This window comes from Pocillopora verrucosa, chromosome 4, assembly GCF_036669915.1.
Source record: "Pocillopora verrucosa isolate sample1 chromosome 4, ASM3666991v2, whole genome shotgun sequence".
NCBI lineage: Eukaryota > Metazoa > Cnidaria > Anthozoa > Scleractinia > Pocilloporidae > Pocillopora > Pocillopora verrucosa.
This window is the reverse complement of record NC_089315.1, coordinates 411,758-434,288: the sequence shown is the minus strand read 5'-3', so window position 1 is coordinate 434,288 and position 22,531 is coordinate 411,758. Positions and strand designations below refer to the sequence as shown.

The following is a 22,531-nucleotide window of genomic DNA, read 5'->3' as shown; positions in this document are numbered from 1 at the left end:
TTCATGACTGAATTTAATTTTCTGTAGAAAGATGAGAATAGTTTTTGGGTTTTTTGTCGTACAACAGGGTTGAGCATACATTAAGCCATCTCCCTCATTCTGCATCCATACTAAGTCTTTCCTTAGCTGTGTACCTCACCTTGTACAAGCCGTTGAAAGTAGCTAAATTTGTATAAATTTCACTTTCTCGAATGCATTCAGAGAGTACTTCCGGTTTTGTACACAAAAATATGCGTTTATTTTGATTACATATCTTTTTTCCGACTAATTCAAAGAGCTATTTGAAATAATATCAAACTGATAAGGGTGGGGCTATAAATATAATGTAACCGTGTTTCCGGTAAATTATGCCTACAGGAAGTCAAACAAACTCCCAAATCCCATGGAATCAAGATTGACCCATTCAAATGGTAATAAGTCTCTTTCAGCTTTAATGTTAAACATGGCGCCACTTGACCATAGTTCATTATTCATTCTTCATGACACATTTTCTGCACTCTATTTTCATTTAAATTACGCTCATTTCTTGATTTTGAGCCCAGAATAAACCTTACGTTATGTCTAGTTTTTATCACGCGCAATTGCTGATCTGCCAAAAAGACAAAATGTATACATAATATATAAACGTAACCAAAGCAAAAGGGCAAAATATTATCTCGTGATACCACCCACCGTAGCTTTACAAACTTACTCCTTTATTCATGCTTATTAAGTTGCGTGATGGGTGCGCCAATCACATTAAGTAACAAATATGGCAAAGAGAAAAGACAAACACCGAGAAAAATGTCAATTTAATGAACACACAAGAGAGATGTTGCCAGATTAAATAAGACCTGTCTGGCTGTTCATTGGAAAAACCAACAAGAGAACAAACAAAGCCAAGTCCTTCAATTGTATTGATGTTTAAACTACTGATAACTCTTCTCTTTTCCTTTTTATTTCGGTAAAAATATCAACTGTCACTGATTAAAAGTCTCATAATCTTTTGCTGTTCAGAAAACTATTAGTATTTTCTTTAAGACAACAACATTACCACTCATTTCATTATCAATTGCTGCAGTACTCCTAATGATCTGTTATGAGGGAAAAGAGGCCATTTAAAACCTCTCAAAATATCCATTCTCGACCTCATATATGGTATAAGTTTTTCACTTTTGGTAAAGTGTTCCTTCTCTTCATTTTATGACACATTGTTGTATCAGAATTCTCTCTGCAGCTGATCATTTTGGGGATGAGTCTTTGGTTGTGTTGGCATACACCCTCACAGGATATTCCATATTTTCTTCTAGAGCTCTTTTGACTGTTGGAAAGAGCCACAAAACATTACTACAAGTGAAAGTGTAGTGAGTATGCACCCACACAAACCAAACTGTCTTGCATGAATTTGGGAATAAGGTGCAATTGTCAGAAGCTGGGGGAACTGGAGGGGAGGGGGACAACAGACAAGACACCCCCCCTCCCCAATTAGACAATCTAGTACTCAATAGTATCTGTGCCTATCTTTGCTATCTGTGGAATTTATGTAAATTCATAAAAATCTGTTTAAAGGAGAAATTCCCAACCATATGGAAGGCATTATTGAGTTCTACCAGTGATGTTTCAAGTCTCTTGAAAAAACCATAAAAAATACACTAGATTAATCATCAAAAACATAGTATATCATGATCAAAAATTGCTTTTTCTTCAATTTTTCCCAGATTACTTAAAAGCAGACTCATACCATGCTCTCAATTCAGATTGCATCTACATTTCCACAAAGACCTTACACATTTCAGAGTCCACTCTGTATGGCAAGTAAGTTCCAATGTTTAAACTGTTACTCAGCCGCCCATCAGTTTGCAGTGTCTTGGAGAGCAAAGCCGAGAGCCTTTTGAGACAGATAGCAAGAGCATCAAAACTCATCAATGATGAAGATTCTTGTCTTTGAGGAGCACCCTTCCACTGCAGATAAAAAAGTAAAAGCTAACATCCATGACACTCCTTTAAGTAGATGGAGAGAAAAACCTTCATTTTCATTGTTTCTGTTAGTCAAATCAAAAATTGAACAAGAGAGAGACAAGAACATCATCAGTGTTTCAATTGAAGTAACTTCAAGTTAGAAATTCTCCAAACGCTAAGGCCTTAAAAATGTAGCCTGTTGCTATTGGGGTTATTTTTGTTCTTAAATCAGAAAGCACAATTTCATCCAACAAAAAATATATTCTAAGTCTAGACCAGTTTTTGGTATTTGTTCTTTATTTTATTTCAGTTCTGAAAATACTTTTATGATGTAAGCAAAAAAGAATATAAAAGCAAAACTGAATGAAGGTGTATTTGAAGAAAGCCAATAAAAGTTGTCTCTCATGCTGCAGTTTGAGCCAATGGGCTTGCATACATCAAACAATCACATTGAGAAGCTATGATCTGATGATTTCAAGAGTAATTGTTACATACCTTATGCACTACATATAAATTGACTATTATTTTTTCAGATGATGCACTAGAGGTCCAGGAAAAATGCCCCATTTTCCGTCTCTCATTATAGGGTGTCTTTTTGTCCACTAGTCTGGCTTCTGGAAAGTTTTTGAATAGTTGACGAGCCACAACTAAAATGTAAGTGAAAGTTAGTTTACAATAATAAAAAGATAACAACAACTGCCAGCTGCAGTGAGTTTTGATCAAAGTTCAAATATAATTTAGATTGCTTGCATGCAATTTAGAGCACTGAAAATGCATGTTATAACAAAATATGTTGATATGTTTTTTTTTTTAATAAAAGTTACATACAATCAGGTGGGATGCTGTGCAGGCAGTCACAAAAGCACAGGATCACATCACACTCAAGGAGACTGTAAATACTTTCACTAGCTGTAAACAATAAATCATGATAGATGTCAGCACAAAAATTGTGTATACATCTAACATTAGATAGACTGATATGACACAAGGGCATATTCAGATGTTAAATATAATTTGACTAAATAGGTTTGTTGCCCTTAGTCCTCCAACTTTCAAAACCTTCCTGGTCTCGATAAAGGTAGAAGCCCTCTGTAGATGGATCCTTCCAAGATCTGAAAATTTGAAGTTATTTGGTTAAATTCTGTGAACGCAAGATACGTTGAAAGATGCCAAGAAGCTTTTTAAAAACGCATTACCCAGCAAATCCCATTCCATTTGCATGATATTTCCAATGTCTCTTTTTTTGTCATTACTAAGACAAATCCAAAGAGCATAATTCTTGTGAGTCACTAAGGCCCATCGATACATCACCTTGTGGTCTATCTCGTTTTTCTCTAAAATATGGCGACACCCTCTCAGATGGCAGCTCTATATTCTCCATGAATGGTTTAAGAGGTTCAAATAACTCCTCTCTCTCCCAAAAGTGTCTTTTTTCTTCCTCTTTTCTTTCCTCTAACTTTGAGTTCTGTCGCCTTCTCTTTTCCAGCTCATTTTCCAGTTTTTCCATACTTCTCCATTTCGAAATAGCGACGGACTCTACCTCGGACCGTTTAAATATTTTCATGGGAGCTAGAAAAGAAGATCGAAAACATAAAATATAGAATGTAAACACTCTTTCCAGCACAATTAAACCCACTCAGGTAGAAAATAAATCCGTGCTAACCATAACTTTTATTGACGGGGTTATCCTTTAATGTAAACTCTAATCCTTCCAAATCGTTATCCACAAGCAGGTATTTCCTTTTCGCCAACCCTTTAGAGACTACTTTATCACGACCGGTGTCGTTCAAATTATCCGCCATATTGTAAAGGACAGAGGAAGACTAGTGCCATTCCATACCGGTTCTCCCGAGTTTAACGCCTGGCTGTTTTCATACACGTGCGACTTGCCTTTGAGTTGTCTTTGTAGCGCATGGCGAGGAAAACTATTTATTTTTGACCATCAGGACAACCTTAACTGATTATTTCGAGGATGGGGAAAGGAAAAAGGGTACGTAAATTGTTTCAGTCTGTAACCATCTTCGAAATATGAGACAAGGATTCCGTAAAATATTCTCCCATCCATGCGTTGTTTAGATTGGTTGTTTGTGTTTTATAGTTAGCGTTTCTTCTCATTTGCACTCTTTAGAAGAAGAGAAAGACCCATCAAGATCCAACAGAAGCAGAAATCAACAAAATACCTCACAGTTTTGTCATGCACAGGGGGGATGTGGGGAAATGTGTGCTTCAACTTGAGATGGACTTGAGACATGTTATGGAACCGTACACTGCAACTAATTTAAAGGTAAGGTAATGCACATTAAGCGTATTCACGATCTTTATAACGCTCAACTTAAGGGTTATTTGCAGTAATTGCTTGCACAGGGTGGAATCCAATTTGTTAGCGAAGTGATGTTAAACCATTTAACACTTCTCTGACTGTGTGCATTTGTCTTCGTTGAATTAAAAATTTCAGGTAAATAAGAAAAATGTTTTGAAGGACTTTGTTCATGTTGCTGGCCCTCTGGGTGTGACGCACTTACTGATGCTGTCGAAAACTGAAATTGGAACATATTTGGTGAGTAAAGATCAAATGGAACTGAAAACAATGTTGCATTTACAATCAAACTCTCTGTATCTTTCTATCAATAACAGTTACACTGGTGCATTGAAAACCAGATAATTATATTATAAGGATTTTTTTGTCCAGTTGTAGATGATTAATTTGTTTGGTTGGTTATATAGAGGTTTTGCCGCATACCTAGAGGACCAACACTGACATTCAAAATTCAAGAGGTAAACTGATCTCTTAATAGTATTAATAAAGGCATGTTTGCTGTAATAAAAGTTCATCTTTTTTGTTGGTGCATAATTATGGAAACCAAATTTGTAGATGGTTAATTTTGCAAGGTCCCTTTTAGAGTGAAAGGGATCACTTTACAAGGTCAATTTAACATATGATGTCTTATCTGGGAAAAACTAATCCCTTTTCCACTTTTACTGCAGTATTCACTTGTGAGGGATGTGATATCTTTACTTAAAAAACCCAAGACATTTGGAAGTCAATTTAAGAAGCCTCCTTTGGTAAGATGGAGTCATTTGTGTTAGTCAAACAGGGCTTTGTCATGGAAAGAGTACAGAAAATAAAACAATTGACAATGGAATTTACTAGATAGAGTGTAACAAGGGGACTTCTATCCAAGTGGGAAGAATAAATTAGAATAAAAAGAAAATGTTTTGAACAAGGCTACATGTACCAAGGTTGATGGAAATAAATTCTTAATTTTAATTACACTTCAAAACGTCCCAAAAAATCAAGTTCATCTTAGTAATTGGAAAATGATTACAGAAGAGGGGCTTTTTTCCCAGAGGAGAGGAGGATGGCTCTATCTAATCAGATGTACAAGTATTGTTTTCTTTTAAGAGGCAAATGGGAATGTAACCATGTGGGCTGATAATATATAGCAAGGTTTGGTGTTGGAGGGATTTTGGACTTCATTCCATTTTCCTTTATGATAATGATTTAATACTTGTGTAGCACCTTACACATGTGAATATTATCTAATGTGCTATGACTTCTTTTCTTAGCTGGTGTTGAATGGATTCTCCACGGATAGCTTATCAATGAAGCTGATGACCACAATGTTTCAAAATTTATTTCCTTCAATCAACATCCAAAAGGTAATTTAAATTTGTTTAAAATAGTTATTAAAATTTCAAAATTGTGAAATGAGATTTATTCAAAATGTAAGGATGAAATAGCCTATGTTTGATATGTGTGAACACTTTGACGCATTTCTTTGTGAAAATGTGAGTCAACCATCTAAAATTTGTGGGAGAATAATAATGAGTGAAAAAGCCCTTGATGGTAAGAGGAAGGCAGAATAGGGGAAGAAGAATACTCAAATGCTTTTATTATAATTAAACTCCTTAACTATCACATGGCAGACTTATTCTGATTTTGCAGAGGGTAATATGCAGCTTGCACTGGATGAATGTTGAATCAATATTACTTTGTAGATGATGGCAGATTTGAATTGTGGTCAAACTTTCATGAATTATGTTAAAGTGCTTTAACTCTTGGTGAATTCACTTCCTTACTTCAGGTTCACCTCTCAGGAATAAGAAGATGCGTTTTGTTGAATTACAACTCAGACACTAAAATTATTGACTTCAGGCATTAGTAAGTCTAGTGTTTGGCACTTAAAGCAAGTGAATTTTTTATTTAGTCTACATTTAGTCATTCAAACTCCAGAGTAATTGGTGCCATTATTCTTTTATTATACTTATTCTTTTGTTATATTCACTGGTATGCATCATATAATTGTACAATGTCTTGTACATGTAAGTCAGACCTTTCCATTGATTACAAGTTTCCCAGGGCCAATAGCCAATAAGCTAATGTCTCTGTTGATATGTTTAGAAGTTTTTAAAATTGCCTTGGATTAATTTGTAAACAGTTTAAAAAATTTTGACAAACTGTTTGTTATGTGCTTGTGGTTTCCAAACTGAGTGTGTCACAGACTGGTTTCAGACATGATTATGACCACAGAAAGTACTGAACCCCCCAAAACAATTAAAGAATGATGATTTTAGATAATTATATGAAATTCATATATTTGCATTGTGGTGAAGAGATGAAATTAAGAGATTCTTGCAGCTAAGAACACTACTGAAATGAGTAGTTGAAAATAGGACCTGAAAAAAAGAGGTCATGGGTTCAAATCCCGTATGGGCCTGAATTTTTTTTCAGGTCCTATTTTCAACTACTCGTTTCAGTAGTGTTCTTAGCTGCAAGGATATCTTAATTTCAACAATTAAAGAATGTTTTGTGGTTCAAAGAAAAGCCAATTAGGAATCAGAAAACCAAACTGCAACTTACAACCACAACTTACTACTGGTGGTTTGTGCTTTTAAGGTTTGCTTGCATTTGCTAAACTTCATTGTGATTGATCAATACACAATTTCTGACCTATCAGATTCAAATCAAAGTGGTTATACATCTTTCTGAGTTTCACAATAAAAATACAATAGCATTGCCTTCCCTTTACTTGAAATTAAAATGCAATGGATTGCAAACTTAAGATTGAAGTCTTGTCAGCATTTAACTTGAATTCTGTTTTTCTTTTTTAGTAATATTCAAGCTGCTCCCATTGGAATAAGCCGTGGAGTGAAAAAACTGATTCAAACAAAACTTCCTAACATGGCACAACTGAGTGATATCAGTGATTATGTCCTGAGGTATAGCTATATCACACAGTACTTGATATTTTTGGTAATGTTGTTTTCTGGCAGAGATAAAATTAAGAGAAAATGCGGGAATTGTTGGGTAAACATGGAGTAAAGGTCACTTGTCTCCAATAGATTACAAGATTACAAAATCAAAATAAACCATGTTTTGAATGAAATCATTGATGAGTTATTGGTCTTCAAAGGTTAACCTCAGTTTTAGTCACTGCAATAAGAGAAGTTTGAAAAAATCCATGCTTATTTCAGTCATCACTTCTGGCTAGGACTTAGATTACATATTATTAACCTGTGCAGATCAATTAAGGACATTTTAGATAACATAACTTCAGCAAAATTTTAAACAGTTGATATGTTAAACTGAATGTGACATATACTTTGAACCATAAGGAAAAAGTATCAAATGAATGTACTCATTCTAATTCAATTGTGGCATTGTGGTTGTCTTACCATAGAGGTGGATGTGGTTATGGCTCAGAGAGTGAAGGTGAAGAACCAGTTGACTCGAGGGTGACCTTACCACAGAATGTACCAGGAAGGGGAAATGTTAAGGCACAACAAAGTGCAATACGTCTTACTGAGGTACAACTATTTGGATATTTGAATAGTCATTTTTTTCTGTATTGCTCAATTGTGCTGATTTGCAGCCTGTTTCATATAGTTAAAAAGTAATATGCCTTCTTTCTTCTTTTTAGCTTGGGCCCCGAATGAGCCTTCAGCTTGTGAAGATTGAAGAAGGATTGTGCTCAGGGGAGGTTCTTTTTCATGAATTTGGTGAGGGCTTGTCGTAAAAAATGTTCTGTTATCAAATACATTGTATTAGGCACCATCAAATTTGAGCCTCAAATTTTATCTGTTCCAGATAGTCTTCTAAGTACTTTAAATTCAGCACATCCTATTCTTATAATATTTGGAAGTAAAACAGGATATTTTCTGGTTACTTAAGACATTTCCAGTGACCATAGTTCTACAGTTGGAGGGTACAATAAATGTAACTTAAGTAAAAAGCAGAACACAAACTAATAACAACAGTGTTTTTTTTTTTCTTTTTTTAAGTGAAAAAGACAGCAGAGGAAATAAAAGAGATGAAAAGGCGTAGAGATGAAGCAAGGTATACAACTCATGTCCTAGTGGTCATGAGTGATTTTTAAAAAAGGGATTTTATGCTTCACTTTGTCATGTATTCATTATTTTGATCTGAAACAAACTAAGAGAGTTGAGAATTAAACTGGTTTGTAAAACACATACATTAAACCTAGATTAAATTGGAACCACAAAATATGAGTTTTTGGCTCTCTGGGAAAGAATTATTTGCTGCCTTTAGGTAAATGGATATTTGGTTAGAACAATTTATTTTTTATTTTGCTTGAATGTGAGTATTTTCTTTTTTCTTCTTAGAGCCCAACTGCTTTGTTTGTGTCAATAATGAATACCATTAACTTAAAAGTTTGTTTAAAAATAAAAGCTGATGACAATTTTTTTTAACTGATTAAAAACTCTTATTCATCAGGAAATTAAAGGAGCAAAGAAAGAAACAGCAACAAGAGAATGTCAAGAGGAAAGAAAAAGAGAAAGCTTTAAACAAGTATGCTATCATGAAATGTTATTTTCTCTGTCAGTGATAGAAGTGGTTACTCTTAAGTACAAATATGTTCCCAGACTAATTAGTAAGAGGAAAAACTCCTTTTTTTTATAAAATTAATGTCATCTATATGCAGCTTTATAATATTTACTGCTTCTCTCTTTCTGAATTTACTCAAGTGGGAAATGTTCTTGATTTAACAGAGTGCGAAGTATAGAAGGACAGAAAAAGAACCTAAAGCTTAAGGAAGGTGGTGATAACATTGGTGAGTGTCTTTTGATATACAGATATTAAGTGCAGTTACAAGCATCATCAGGTCTTGCCAATATAGGAATCTACATACCTCACAGTACAGGAACCTTTGATTTGTGTGTAATGCTTTGCTTCATGTACAGCATTCTTTGCTCATGTGCAGCACTTTGTTTTCACTTTAATTGACTTAAAGACAGTAAGATGTTCTTACATGACTGTCATTATAATTTTTTAAGCCAAGTTAATACATGCAACCAAACTGTGAATTATATGACCTTGTATGGTAAACTGGGGACTCATTCTCCGCAAATATGCCAACAGGCAGCTTCTTAAGTGGATAAATAAGATGGGATTTTATTTTCCGTGGATGGGATGAAGCAATTCACATGGCGCATTGTACTTATAGACAAAATGTTACAAGAAACAAACAGCATTCTCTTTATGACAGATGATGTTAATATGGACACAGGTGATATAGTGGATAATGATGATGCAGACTGGTACAGACAGGAGGTTGGCGAAGAACCTGATCCTGGTAAATTCTTTGTTTGTCACATCTTACCCCCTAATCTCTAGATAATCTCCTTTTATCTACTTTGAAAAGGTTATCTCAACTATTCTTCCATTTCAGAGCTTTTTCCAAAAGTCCACAAAAAGAAAAGGCCTAGAGATGTTGCAACAGTTCCTGGTAAAAAGAGGAAACATTCTGAAATAGTTGATAACTCAGAAACAACCAAGATATCCTTAAAAGAAACAGAACATCAAAAATACAAGCAAGAGAGAAAAGTCAAGAAATCTGTGAAATTGAAGCCATTAAAAAAAGGTGTCAAGAAAGGAAAGAAAGTTAAATTTGGAAGGAAGTCAAAATAGGGAAGAAAACCAATGATGCGTCTGATCCTGAAACATAAATGTATAACTTGACTGGTATTGATCGAGGATACAGACTCCTTTTGTCACTGTTCTTTTAATATACAGAGGAGTGAGTGGAGTTTAAAATGATTTTTATAGGAACTTGCTGACTTTGTATTAAAATTTAGAATACAAAAAAATGTAATTTGCAGTTATTAGGGTTGCAGGGATGGCACAGTGGTGAGAGTGCTCTCCTAACACTGCTGTGGCCCAAGATTGATTTTCATACCTAATGTTAAATGTGGGTTGAGTTTGTTGTTGATTCCAGTCCTTGTTCCAAGGGTTTTCTCTGGATCCTCTGGTTTCCCTCCCTCCACAAATACCCACATTCTAAATTCCAATTCAACCTAGAAACAGTGGATAGGAAGAGCCACCTCGTGGAATGTCCTGTCAAATCCCTTTTTCTTAAATTTAACTTTGCAATGATGCTAGCCTTGTGTTTAGATTCAATTGGAAACTATTGCAAGCTTTCAAATGCAATTACATTTTGCTCTGAAATGTTACAAACCAAACTGGTTAGTGTCAAATTGGAAAGCTAAATGTCACTGAGATGTCAGATGTCATACTGAACACACCAATTGGTAATTCTTTACTTTTCCAACAAATGATGTCAAACTCTGAAACTTGTCAACACTCTGACAATACCACCCAACCCGTTGTCATGAGTTTTCATTCCCCATTATGCTCCCTGTCCAATCCTCTCTCCTTCCCTAATATAGACTTTGCACCAATTAGGTATTGTGTGCTTTGGGATTAACACCATGAGTAAGAACACAAATGAGGGTTGAATGAGGAGGAAGTGCATCCTTAGTTGGATGATGTGTCAAACTTTTATTTTGGGTTTTGGAGAGGGAGGGGAAGGCTTTTACTTATTGGGTGGGCCAAACACTGAAGGTCACATCATTTGCAAGGTGAGGTAAGAGTAGAGGAGGTAAGGTTGTTTACTGGTTGTCAGCATGTGCCTACAATGGGAATCAGCAAAACAACAGGCATGCAAAAAACTGCAGGGACCAGTCAAAGAATTGGAATGCAATAACAGCTGTTTTTCAGTTGCCTCTTCCTTTACCTTTGCACCACTAACTGAAAGCCCCAAACAGGCTACCATGTCCAAGACAAATACTCCCGTGGGTAGCTTTAAGTTTTATTCAGTAACAAGACAGGGCATACAGTTAGCATACATTAACACAACTGTCAGCCTTAGTAAAAGAAGTTACATTTCAGACTCTATGTCACCATTTGGACATGAATGCCATATTTCTTTACACCAAAAGAATAACAAAACCTTTATATGGCAACAAAAATTATCCTGACCACTTCCAGAAGATGACCAAATCAGAAAGAGATCAGGGGCTTACTTTCTTGCTTTAGTTATTTAGTGGAAACCTTCCTTTCCTCTCAGAAAAAAAAAAGTTCAATAATATGTAGGTTCTGAGTGAAAGCTAATTCCTCAAAAGAAAAATAATAGTAAACAAAAGCAAGGCTTTTGAATCTAGACATAAATGATTGCAGCCGTGTCCCTCTTTGACAGGTTATACAACCTTCACTATCAAAAAAAAGACAAAAACTACAATTCAAAATTGAATATGATTAATATGACCTCATGTATATGTATACAAATGCAAGTACAAATTCAATTTTTCTAATGAGGTGAAAAACACAAAACTTTCTTGTGTTCATGTGAAAAAAAGTTTAGCAATATCTGATATACCTTGCAAGGACTGAACACTAACTATGACGACACTCATTTACCATGGTCTAACAGTCTATAGCAACAACGCCGTTTACCACGGTTAAACTATGGTCATACACTACTTTATATAGTTAGCAATAGAAATACCTAGGGTTCTACCATAAACTACAAGCAACAGCTTTACATATTATTTGCAATAAATCATATTGAAGAGGGAATATAGTGAGCCATTTTCATGACTAGACCCTATTAGTCAGCTTCATTGCCTGAAAAACAAAAACAAAAAAAGAGCAGTGTGAAAAATTGTTTGATGGCCAAAGATGTCCACCATATGCAAAAATATGAGACTCTTCAAGTAAAAGGGTTTTGCTTGACAAAGCCCATAAAAACATTGTGATGACCTCAGACTTTGATTGCTTGTTCCTTATTTTCAACTGATTGTACACAAGGTTTATGTCAGTTGTAGGCAACCAAAAGTGGAAGTTTAGATACTAAAAGAGTTATATCTTTTAGATACTAAAGAGTTATAGTGTCCAATTAAGATCACCTTATTTTCCACTGACAAGTAATTTCATACCTTGCTGATATCAATACCAGTGAGTGCCTCCACAGATTTTGGCAAATTGGCAACAATTTCCAGGATTTCACCAGTGATTTTACTAGCACCAAGTTCACACTTTCCGTTGGAGACCATGACAATCTTCTTACACTGTGAGAGAGGTGCTGCCACTTCAGCTGCAATCTAAGAAACCACAATCATTAGATGAATCTCATCCAGAAAGACAGCCTCTTTTACAGCAATTAAGAGATAAAACAAGACAGTAAGAATCGATTGTGAAGTCTGATGTTCCAACTCACATTTTGAGAACTTGGGTAGAGGCCATCAAAGAAGCCAAGTGCCTTGGCTCTGAGAATGACTTCTGCTCAGGTTGTTGAAATGTCAATTAATGTCATGTTAATGTCACTCTCAACTGGATGATCAGTCAGCACAATCAACAGTCTCTCCCTGGTTCAAACCACTATCTGGCATCAAAGAATGCTGATGTTACAAGTGACATACCTTTGGCATGGTTGCCAGAACCATGTCAACAACAGCAGCCTCTCTATACTCTTTCCAAGCATCTGCTTTCTTGGCCATCTGTTCAGCTTCTGCTTTAGCTTTTGCTTCAATGGCAAAAGCTTCAGCTTCCCCTTTCACCTGTTACAATACATAAAAATGGTCATTCATACAAGAACTTTCAAAAAAGAAAACTTGGAAAAAGAGCTCCAAAGGTAGGTCTTTTATTAAATAAAAATCTTAAAAATAATCCTTATTTATAAGATCAATTCTGGGCAAGGACCAAGGAGTATGATCTCTGAATTGACTAATGTGACCTATGAACAGGATAAGAAATAGTCTCCATAACCACACTGATCTGATATAACTAATTCTCACCCTTATAGCTTCTGCACTGGCCTCAGCTTCCAGTATCACACGATTTCTAAACCAAAAGAAAGCAAAATATTGATACAGAATACAAAATGTATTGAACTTTAAAACCAATATTTTTGGTTTAACTAACTTCACTGAACAAATTAATCAGACTTTCAGCTGATACTATTTAAGTATTTTGACAAGGTATCTACTCACCGGTTTGCCTCAGCAAGCTTCTCCATTTTATACTTGTCTGCTTCAGCTGGCCTCTTGATGGTAGCTTCAAGCTCACGGTCCTTCCGTGAAATTTCCTAACAAAAATGTATCACATATTGTGCAAGAAACAAATTACAAATTCCATTAAAAAAAGATGGTTATCACAACATAACATTGCACGGAACATGAACATGACTACTTGACAGGAAACAAAAATTAACATTCATGAAAACTTGCATACTCCTTTTTGGAATTTCTACATTATTCTTGAAGGAATTTGAATATTGTTACCTGCTCTTGAACATTGATCTGCTGTGCTCTCTCCACCACTCTGATCTGCATTTCTTCTTCCTTGATTTTCTGTTTTGTTATAGAAGCCTGGAGGGCATATGCCAATTCGGACTCTGCTTTCTAAAATAGGGCAAAGAGAAAAATGAGCAACTGCATGGATTAGCATTCATTATCATGAAGGTGCATCTGCAATAGGTACTATCCAGTAGCTTAAAACTGTAGAACATTGAATATCAATCTGTTCTTAGTCTTGGTGCCATACTGAATTGATTGTAAATAATAATAATAATAATAATAATAGTAATTAATAATTAAAATAATAATAATTTATTACATTTATATAGCACCATATATATTACTCTACAGCACTTCACAATCTTGAAAAAAGAAAATCAAAGAAAAGTATAAATAAAAAAATAGGTATTTACAAAGATAAAAATGTAAAATGTATAGAAAAGAGGAATAAACAAGTAAATGAATAAAAAACAAAAATGCACATTATGTATGTAACTAGTGCAAGTAGGCCTCTTCAAATAAAAATGCCTCTAGGAATTTCTTAAAAGCATTGATGTTCGTGCATGTCTTCAGTTCTTTCGGTAAGGTATTCCATTAAGTTTAGGTCCCCCATAGCCCACTGATCTTCCTCCAAAGGACTTGTGCTTGATGGCGGGGATCACCAAGTCATTGTTGCCATCAACCCTTGTTCTTTTCATAGGTCTCCCCTTCATAAGCCCCTCAAGGTAAGTTGGTGCCTGACCATTTAACGACTTGAAAGTCAATATTAGAACTTTGTAGCAAATACGTTGATATACAGGCAGCCAGTGAAGTTGTTTAAGAACTTGAGTTATGTGTTCATATTCACCATGTTGAGAGATGAAACATGCAGAGAGATTCTGAACCCTGGTGAAGTGCTTTAGTGTTGACTCTAGCAGACCATAGAGAATTGCATTGCAATAATCAAGTTTAGATGTAATCATTGAATGAACCCCTGCCTTAGCTGCAGTCTCATTAATACAACATCTGATCTTGAACATATTTTTCAGCATGTAGAAGCATTTCTTTGCGACATTTCACACATGTTGTTTTGAGGTTAAGTCACTGTCAGAGTCAACACCCGGAAGACGAACACACTTAGTGACATCAACTTCCTCGTTACCAACAGTGAGTGATTGTAGTTCCATCATATTACATCAAGGTCCACCTACTGCCATTATTTCAGTTTTACTGTCGTTTAACTTCAACATGTCCGTTGACATCCATTGTTTGATCTCAGCAAGTAGAGTTTCCATCTTGTACTTTGTCATAAAACATTTTCCCTCAACGTGATATAAAGTTGGCAGTCATCTGCATAAGTGCAAATATTTCCTTGTGTATTCATTACACACAGAGTTGCTGTAAGTATTACAGAAGTTCCACTTTCTATCTGATTAAAAAAATAATCAACTTATATATAAGGTTAAATATACATACTTTGGTTTGAACTTCTATATCATATGCAGCCTTCTTCAACTCATAATCCCTCTTAGCTTTAGCAATCTCTGTATCATTCTCATATTTGGCCCTCTGCCTTGCCTCCTCTGCCAGAGCTTCCTATAATAACATAATAATATTAACCAATTAGCTGTAACATACAAAGTTTAATTCTCTCTCTCACTAAAGGTCTCTTTGACACTGAGGCACCTTCCTTGAAAACAATTTTATGAACAAAAGTTTTAACCTTAATTCCAGAGTCCCTCTTTGCTTCAGCCTCACCAATTCTTGCATCTCTCTTGACTTGTGCAGTCCTGGCCATACCAAGGGCTAGCAGATATCCCTGTCATAAATAAAAATCATTTAATAAATGTTTCATCAACTAACATGCTCCTTTAAACACAATGCAAAAGTTAATACAAACATTGTGCCACATAGATTTTAAAGATACATAAAGGCATGCAACTGTGTGAGGCAACATAAAATCCATTGTTGGGAGTTGTTTTATGCCTTCATACTAGAGTTGTAATCCTTGAAAGATTTTACACAAGACAGTGAGAAGATACTATTTAGGTGGACTTTTAGCTCAAAATTAATTCTGTAAGTTGTTCAGCACCTTCTAATATCTACTGTTTTCAAGAAATGTGATGTAAGATTTGTCAATCATTACCAACATGCAGATCATACCTCATCATCTCGAATGTCCTTTATGGTGTAGCTTACAACACTGACTCCCATGTTGACCAAATCAGACGATGCTACCTAAAGATTGGACGATAAAAAATAAATTTACTACATGAAAGTCTTCTATGCTAACACATCATGGTAAATGCCTGAAAAAAAATTGATACAATATTGTATTCAAGAACGAAACTCCAGTGCATGGATAATATGGCATTCCACATGAGATTTTAAGACTGTTCTCTAATTTGGCATCTGTCCATTTCTAGCCAAGGAAACATTTACAAATCACAACAAGTTCAATGGAAACATAAGTTTCAGATAATGATATAGTATCAACTGTATATAGCTACATCACACTATAAGGTTGCAAAGACTAAAATGTAATATGATTGTTTTTTAAAAGTGTTGAAATATGTTTATGTAGATGACAATATTTCAAATTTTACAGCCTTGCAAAATGACGTTTTTAAAAAAGACAAGAATAAGCTGCTCTTTGTTTACCTCAAACACACTCTTAGAGAACTTCTTTCGATCTTTGTAGATTTCCTGTTTACAACAAAGCGCAAGTCAAGTCAATCCTATCAATGTTTAGTTCACCACTCATGCATCACACTGAATTAAGTGTTAAATTTATTGTATCTCATTCCAGAAAGTGAACAAAAGGTATCCCTTCTGTCAATCCTTGCACTTCAGTGCATTTTTTCAGATAATTAAACCACAGATGTAACCCTGTATTTAAATCAAACTATGTTTTTTTTGTAATGTTTCCTATATAAACAGCTTTCAAAGAACAATCAAGGTCACATTTCTTTACCTCCACTGTCATTGTACCCATGATGGCTCTTTGATGACCTTCCTATAAACCAATGATTGAATAGATCATGAGTTTTACATAACAAAGGTCTATGCCTTGTTTCAAACAAGTGCTTTAAAAAGGTTTAAGGTGGATCACAGAAATGAAGCCACTTAGTTTACTTCTATAAAATGGAAGTGGTATCAAAGAATGATTTCCATGTGTATCCACTCGCATATCAAATAGCGAACCCTGAAAAAGCTCTAAACTTGGATTACTGTTGGAGTCAACCACAGAAGGGATATCATCTTGAAATGGCTCTCACCAGTTCAGTGTAAACTGTTGTATTCATGTTTAAAAAGAAGGCAGACAGCATTATGTAATCTTACCAGTGTTTCCAAGGCAACAGCACGCACTTGTTCTTGAGTTTTTCCCAAAAACTGCTGACAGGCTGCATACAGCATTTCCTGATTTTGGCCTTGAATCTTCACCTAAAACAACCAAACCCAATAAAAGAACAAGTAAGCCCAGAAACAGATGTAATGATCAATTATGTATATTTCCTGTGAAAATATTGAACTCCTTACATAGGGTAGCAATGGGTGATGTTTATTTTACATGTACATGGGTTTGCTGATCCACAGAGTTTGACAGGAAAGACTGATGAAAGTTTCCTGCCTGACATGGTGTTAATCTTACTTGAGCTATTCCTGTGACTGAGATTGGCACTCCATGCCTTGTGTAAACACGCGGTGATTCCACATTCAATGTCATTGTGTTGAGAGAGATCCTATACACAGAAAATAAATATAAGAAACACAACCTTGTAATTGTTTATTCACTCCTCCTCTATTTTCAAGCATCATTTTTTCACAGCAAGTCAGCAAAAAGCCACCTCAAATTTGTCCTTTATCCATGTACTTATCCACATGAAAACTACTCCACTTCTTTGATTTAGTGTGTTTTTATTCAGCATTTTTTTTCTACAAAGCAACTCAGCACAAGTTTCAACTTAGTTAAAAGATACACTTTATTTTCCAACTGTTGATTTGAACGAGAATCATGACGTAAGTGTGCAAAACATAAAAAAGTGCCCGGTGAGCCAGCACTGATATTGACATCTATGAGTTTTGCTTGATGTAAACAAAGTTACAGTAGCTGGTAAGTGGCTTTTTCCAAAAAAAAGAGAAAGTCTTAAAAAAAAGGTTACAGATTTCAACTCTGGAAAACATTGGAGTGAACTGAATTTATCCTACATTCTTTTCAATTTCATCAAAAATGCCATAGTCATGACAAGAATGTCGAACTACGCATAGCTGGAAATGACATCTGAAAGGAATTGAACTATATAAAAAATGAAATGGTGATTCTTACTTTTGTAGCTTTTGAATAAAGGGCCATACGAATATTCGGCCACCAGAGACTAATGCTGATTTACGGTGACAAACCCCTGAAGAAGGAACGGAGAAATATCATCTCAAAGTTACAGAAACGTGATTAATTTTCGCGATCATTGTTGCTCGAACGTAAGGAAACACCTGCATGATACTCGATTAAATGTTACGCTTTTGACAACGTGGATTTTGTTAAAAAGGCACAAAAAATAATAATTGTAATGCTATTAAAATACCTGAAACAACCATGGCCTCATTTGGCCCACAAGTTTCGAAGAACACCATTTCGAAGTTTTGACCTACGCAGCGAAAGTTCTCCGTTCCTTGAGCACAACAATATGGCGACGAAATCACGTGACCTAGACGGCTACGCCTCCTTTCCTCAGTCGATAAGTAGCCGAGCAAGTCAATAATAGATCGCTGCGAGCCCTTCCCCATGCATTGACTTCGGGTCCACCCCGCGGTTTGATACCACGTGCCCTTCATTTCGGTGTTCTCTCTGTTCGTTTACTCGAGGTAAGATGGCGGCCAATTTTACGAAGGAAGAATTATTTAAATTATCTACTAGCAAAGACTTTGCTTTTAAAACCCTGATCGATTATATTAAATACTGGTTATTTCCTTTGATACGGGAAAGATAACTAATTAAAATAAGTGAGTAAAGTTTTACTTTTGTGAGGGATCGTTTATCAGGGCTTTCAGAATTCACTTTCCTGACAACAATTTCCTCTGATCTAGATGTTCGTGGCCACTAATTTAAGCTTATTTTATTCTTCTTTCGATTCTATCGCCCTTCCAGTAGTTTCAAAACGATTGAATGGGGAACGAACTGTTCTTAACGTGGCGGTATCCTGAAATGTTTGTACACGAAGCTTATTTGTAAAGTTATTAGTCTCCTCATTCTTGCAGTGTGTAAGCTTCTTTCTTCTTTTTGTTCTTGACTACGATTGATGTCGAGTTTTTCTTGCGTGATCCAAGACGCAGGCACAATCCAAGCACAAGCACGAAACATAACTTTCCTTTATTAACTTCTTATTACAAGCAGTCAAGGAATAAACAATAGAAGTAAAAGAGTACCTTTGATAAGCCCCTGCTTCGGGTTGTACTTACGTCGTGGCTGTAATTTCCAGTGAACAGAGTTGATGAATTATGCTCATATTTACTCTGTTACTCACATTAACATCAGGCCTCAAATTGTTGTCCTTATCTGTGATAAAAGTATCAAAGCATGTAGGAGCTTATGGGCTCGTAAGGCGGCACAAACTTAAGGCAGACTGTTGAAACATCACTAATAGAATAGAAGACAGGCAAGGATTTCAGTGGGAAATTAGATATACTCGAGACACCTTGCTGCTTGTGCTGCTTGTGCCTATGCATTACTAGGGGCCAGGGCAAAGAGGAGTTTCATGTGTCAAATGAATTGATTCAATAACCAAAATGATTCCTTCAGTTAAGTCCATCTCGCCGCCTAGTTCATGTGACATCACCTAGCAAATGCTGTTTGATTGAACATCAAATTCTCCCTTACATTTTACTAGGAAATGCTAGACAAGTTGGGAGAAGAATTTAACAGTAGTGAAATTCTCTTGTTCTTTGTTAGTGTCATCATGTCTGAGGACTGGGGTGCCGCTGATGATGCCGCGCCAGTAGTAGTTGCACCTGAAGTGCAGGACATTAAACTCTTTGGAAAATGGAGCACTGATGATGTGCAAGTCAGTGACATCAGTTTAACTGTAAGTGTGTTATTTCCTTTTGCTGTCTGCCAATGGTTGATCAGCTGTTTGCTTTGTCAGTGGCTTGGGGGCTTATTTATCAAGGAAAACTTATAATTTTTGAGAATAAAACCTCCTGGCTTGTGTTTAAATGCAATTAAGGATGGTTTAAATTAGTGCTGCTTTATACTTGTGTGGTTGGTTCACATCGTTTAAGGTTGTGGTTTTCAACTCAATATAATAGAAACAGGCCAGCTTTTAAAGCTGCCACTTCACATTCTTGGCCTCTTGGGATGTACCAGTTAGTGTTCTGTATGCAAGAATTAAAATCAGGGATGCAAGTCAATCACTGAAGGTTGCATTGAATCAAGCTTTCAACTTGATAGGTTTGGTGTAATTTTGCTTTTTTTTCTCTCACAATGATCAGGATTATATTGCAGTTAAAGAGAAGTATGCCACATATCTTCCTCACACTGCTGGGCGATATGCCTCAAAAAGGTTTAGGAAGGCACAGGTAATAATTGAAAAGTATTTGTTACTATCAACAAACTAATCAAAAGCTGAAACCTGTTCTTTAAACAGAATGAAAATGACCTTGTGGCTTATTCTCACCCATGAAAATAGACGGTAGACTTAAAACCCTCAGGCCAGTTACTATGACAAGATGTTGCCATTTTTTTGTTTTTATGATCTAAGCCTTGATTTCTGTGAACAGTGGTCAAGAATTTTAATTAGCTGTTAATGAAAAAAACTTTTATTTAGTTCAAACAAGCCACTTGTATAGAAATCCTGTACAGTGATTGTTCAAAACTATGGCATTTAAATGTCAGGCTAAGTGCTTTTTCAGAGGAAAGTTTGTTCTTTGAGTCAAGGTTAAGCTGTGATCCACCTTTATGGCCTTGTTTGAAGTGAGATAATATTTTCATGGGATATCTTAGCCTTGTGAAAGCTTCATGAGCATATCGTCATGCAGTGTAACCATTTTTCTGTTAGTGTCCCATTGTGGAGCGACTTGTCAACTCTATGATGATGCATGGCCGTAACAATGGCAAGAAGTTGATGACTGTCAGAATTGTAAAGCATTCATTTGAGATCATCCATCTGTTAACAGGAGAGGTGAGGAACCACAGAGAACTATTTTCAATTTGAGCAGTCTGGAAACTATTTTATCCTGCCCTGTCAGCTGATTCTCTTGTTAGTGATAAGATCGTAAATTTCAATTACCATCATTCAAGGATGTACACTTATCCAGGTGCAAAGCTTTGTAAGGATGATGCAAACACAGAGGGAGATCTTTGGGAATTCTAAAGCTTTTGTTAGCACAAGCTGCTAGCAGGGGTTACAAGAGGCACTTCAGTTTCTCTTGGCAAAATCCATCTACTGATTTTAAATGATGTTAAAAATCTTTCTGTGTTCAGAACCTTTTTACTTTTACAGTCTCTCATTCCAGACTCATTTCATCATTTTTTCTTTCTTCCTTTGACTTCTTTTTGTACAAGGCTGAAAAAGAACACTAAAGTTGTTGAAAAATGTGTAGACCAAAGTCAGCAAACTGCAAGTTTTTAGAGTAAAACTTCCCTTTCCCTTTCCCTTTCCCTTTCCCTTCCCTGTAGAATCCTCTGCAGGTTTTGGTCAATGCCATCATCAACAGTGGCCCCCGTGAGGATTCCACCCGCATTGGTCGTGCTGGTACAGTGCGTCGTCAAGCTGTAGATGTGTCACCCCTGAGGCGTGTCAATCAGGCCATGTGGCTGCTCTGCACTGGTGCTCGTGAGTCAGCATTCAGGAACATCAAGTCCATTGCAGAATGTCTTGCTGATGAGCTCATCAATGCTGCCAAGGTCTGAATTGCATTTAATGCTGAGTGTTATTTAAATAAGTGTACATGTAATATGTTTTGCCAAACTAAGCCGACTGGCTTTTGACCTAAATACAAGATTTTCTTTAACCCGTAAACTCCCAAGATCTCATTAGTAATTCTCCTTACTATCTGCCCAACAATTCTCATTATGTTTTGGAGAATCTGGTATCGGATTAAATAGTAATCCCACAATCAATATTTTTCTTTATTCTCATCACTTGTCTGCATGATATTGTATAGATAAAGTAATGAGAAATTCTGTCTTGGTCTCTCATGGGAGTTAAAGGGTTAACTAATTTTGCCGCATTACCAAGCCTTAATTTACCACTACAATTTTTAAAACATTACATGATGCTTTCAGTAGGTGCCCTCTCTGGCCAAGTAGATGCTAATGTTTCCAAAGGCTTGATGATTTTCTGTTGTGTCTTATACTTTTCTTTTTTTTTTTCCTTTCAGGGTTCATCAAACTCTTATGCTATTAAGAAGAAAGATGAGTTGGAACGTGTTGCCAAGTCTAACCGTTAAAATATCAAAACTGACAGCAGAACATAATAAAAATTGTTTCTGAATAGAAGACCTTGTCTCCTTCTCTGTGTTCACTGTTCAATGTAAGGTTTTCACTCAGGAGTGAAGGTTGATAGTGGAGTCTATGTCTGGTAGAGGGTAGTCTTGAAATGGAATGTTAGCAGATAGAAGTGCATCTGTACATGCAGTGTTCTTCCTTATTTTATGCATGACAAGTAAAATGAATTTTCAAACCGGTAAGCAATCCATTTGCCTGTTGAATTTTCAAGAATTCCAAGTAATTTTAAACCGTAATCAGAGGTACTACAGGTAGTAAATGGTACCGGTTACTGCCTGAAAAGGAGAACACTGTACATGTATTCCATAGCCTCAGAGTTATCAGACTCCTGATGCATCTCAACTGAGAGAGAATGGTCCATACCTCTCACATTCTCTCCAAAAACAAATTCTGTGGTCAATAGAAGTGTCAAAATGTCAGGATGTAAGGGAAGAACACCAACTTGTCATGATAATAATGAGCGCATGTGAAAGCTCTATACTAGAAGCAAACCATTATGCAATTTAATATGGGCTC

General features: G+C 35.9%; 4 protein-coding genes across 5 annotated transcripts; 2 read left to right on the top strand and 2 right to left on the bottom strand.

The window, feature by feature from the left end:
• Nucleotides 1-774: 774 nt before the first annotated feature.
• Nucleotides 775-3,762, bottom strand: LOC131785319 (uncharacterized). 2 transcript variants are annotated; one of them, XM_059102198.2, is made up of 6 exons: nt 3,602-3,762; nt 3,250-3,507; nt 2,767-2,847; nt 2,434-2,585; nt 1,721-1,941; nt 775-1,300 (listed from the first exon to the last, which is right to left on the bottom strand). In XM_059102198.2, exons 1-5 carry the CDS (start codon nt 3,738-3,740, stop codon nt 1,744-1,746), a joined length of 828 nt encoding a protein of 275 aa, XP_058958181.2. In that variant the 5' UTR covers nt 3,741-3,762; the 3' UTR covers nt 775-1,300; nt 1,721-1,743. The 2 variants fall into 2 exon arrangements, with proteins under 2 accessions (XP_058958181.2, XP_058958182.2); XM_059102199.2 differs by having other exon boundaries at nt 1,767-1,941; nt 3,602-3,761.
• Nucleotides 1,777-10,039, top strand: LOC131785318 (uncharacterized). Its single transcript, XM_059102197.2, has 17 exons — nt 1,777-1,794; nt 2,472-2,592; nt 3,698-3,928; nt 4,067-4,222; nt 4,394-4,495; nt 4,663-4,713; nt 4,924-5,001; nt 5,506-5,598; nt 6,024-6,100; nt 7,051-7,158; nt 7,620-7,746; nt 7,860-7,938; nt 8,221-8,275; nt 8,675-8,749; nt 8,950-9,011; nt 9,447-9,533; nt 9,630-10,039. The coding sequence occupies exons 3-17, from the start codon at nt 3,911-3,913 to the stop codon at nt 9,866-9,868; spliced, it is 1,407 nt and encodes a 468-aa protein (XP_058958180.2). The 5' UTR covers nt 1,777-1,794; nt 2,472-2,592; nt 3,698-3,910; the 3' UTR covers nt 9,869-10,039.
• A 990-nt stretch (nt 10,040-11,029) lies between these two features.
• LOC131785354 (flotillin-1-like) lies at nt 11,030-18,250 on the bottom strand. The gene is made up of 15 exons (XM_059102240.2): nt 18,096-18,250; nt 17,840-17,915; nt 17,165-17,255; nt 16,855-16,956; nt 16,487-16,528; nt 16,174-16,218; nt 15,676-15,750; nt 15,236-15,331; nt 14,989-15,108; nt 13,519-13,638; nt 13,228-13,322; nt 13,033-13,078; nt 12,658-12,795; nt 12,175-12,339; nt 11,030-11,863 (listed from the first exon to the last, which is right to left on the bottom strand). The coding sequence occupies exons 1-15, from the start codon at nt 18,142-18,144 to the stop codon at nt 11,837-11,839; spliced, it is 1,287 nt and encodes a 428-aa protein (XP_058958223.1). The 5' UTR covers nt 18,145-18,250; the 3' UTR covers nt 11,030-11,836.
• Nucleotides 18,251-18,365: 115 nt separating this feature from the next.
• On the top strand, nt 18,366-22,006 carry LOC131785356 (small ribosomal subunit protein uS7). Its single transcript, XM_059102242.2, has 6 exons — nt 18,366-18,375; nt 19,460-19,592; nt 19,999-20,085; nt 20,565-20,687; nt 21,185-21,412; nt 21,889-22,006. Exons 2-6 carry the CDS (start codon nt 19,467-19,469, stop codon nt 21,955-21,957), a joined length of 633 nt encoding a protein of 210 aa, XP_058958225.1. The 5' UTR covers nt 18,366-18,375; nt 19,460-19,466; the 3' UTR covers nt 21,958-22,006.
• Nucleotides 22,007-22,531: the final 525 nt, after the last annotated feature.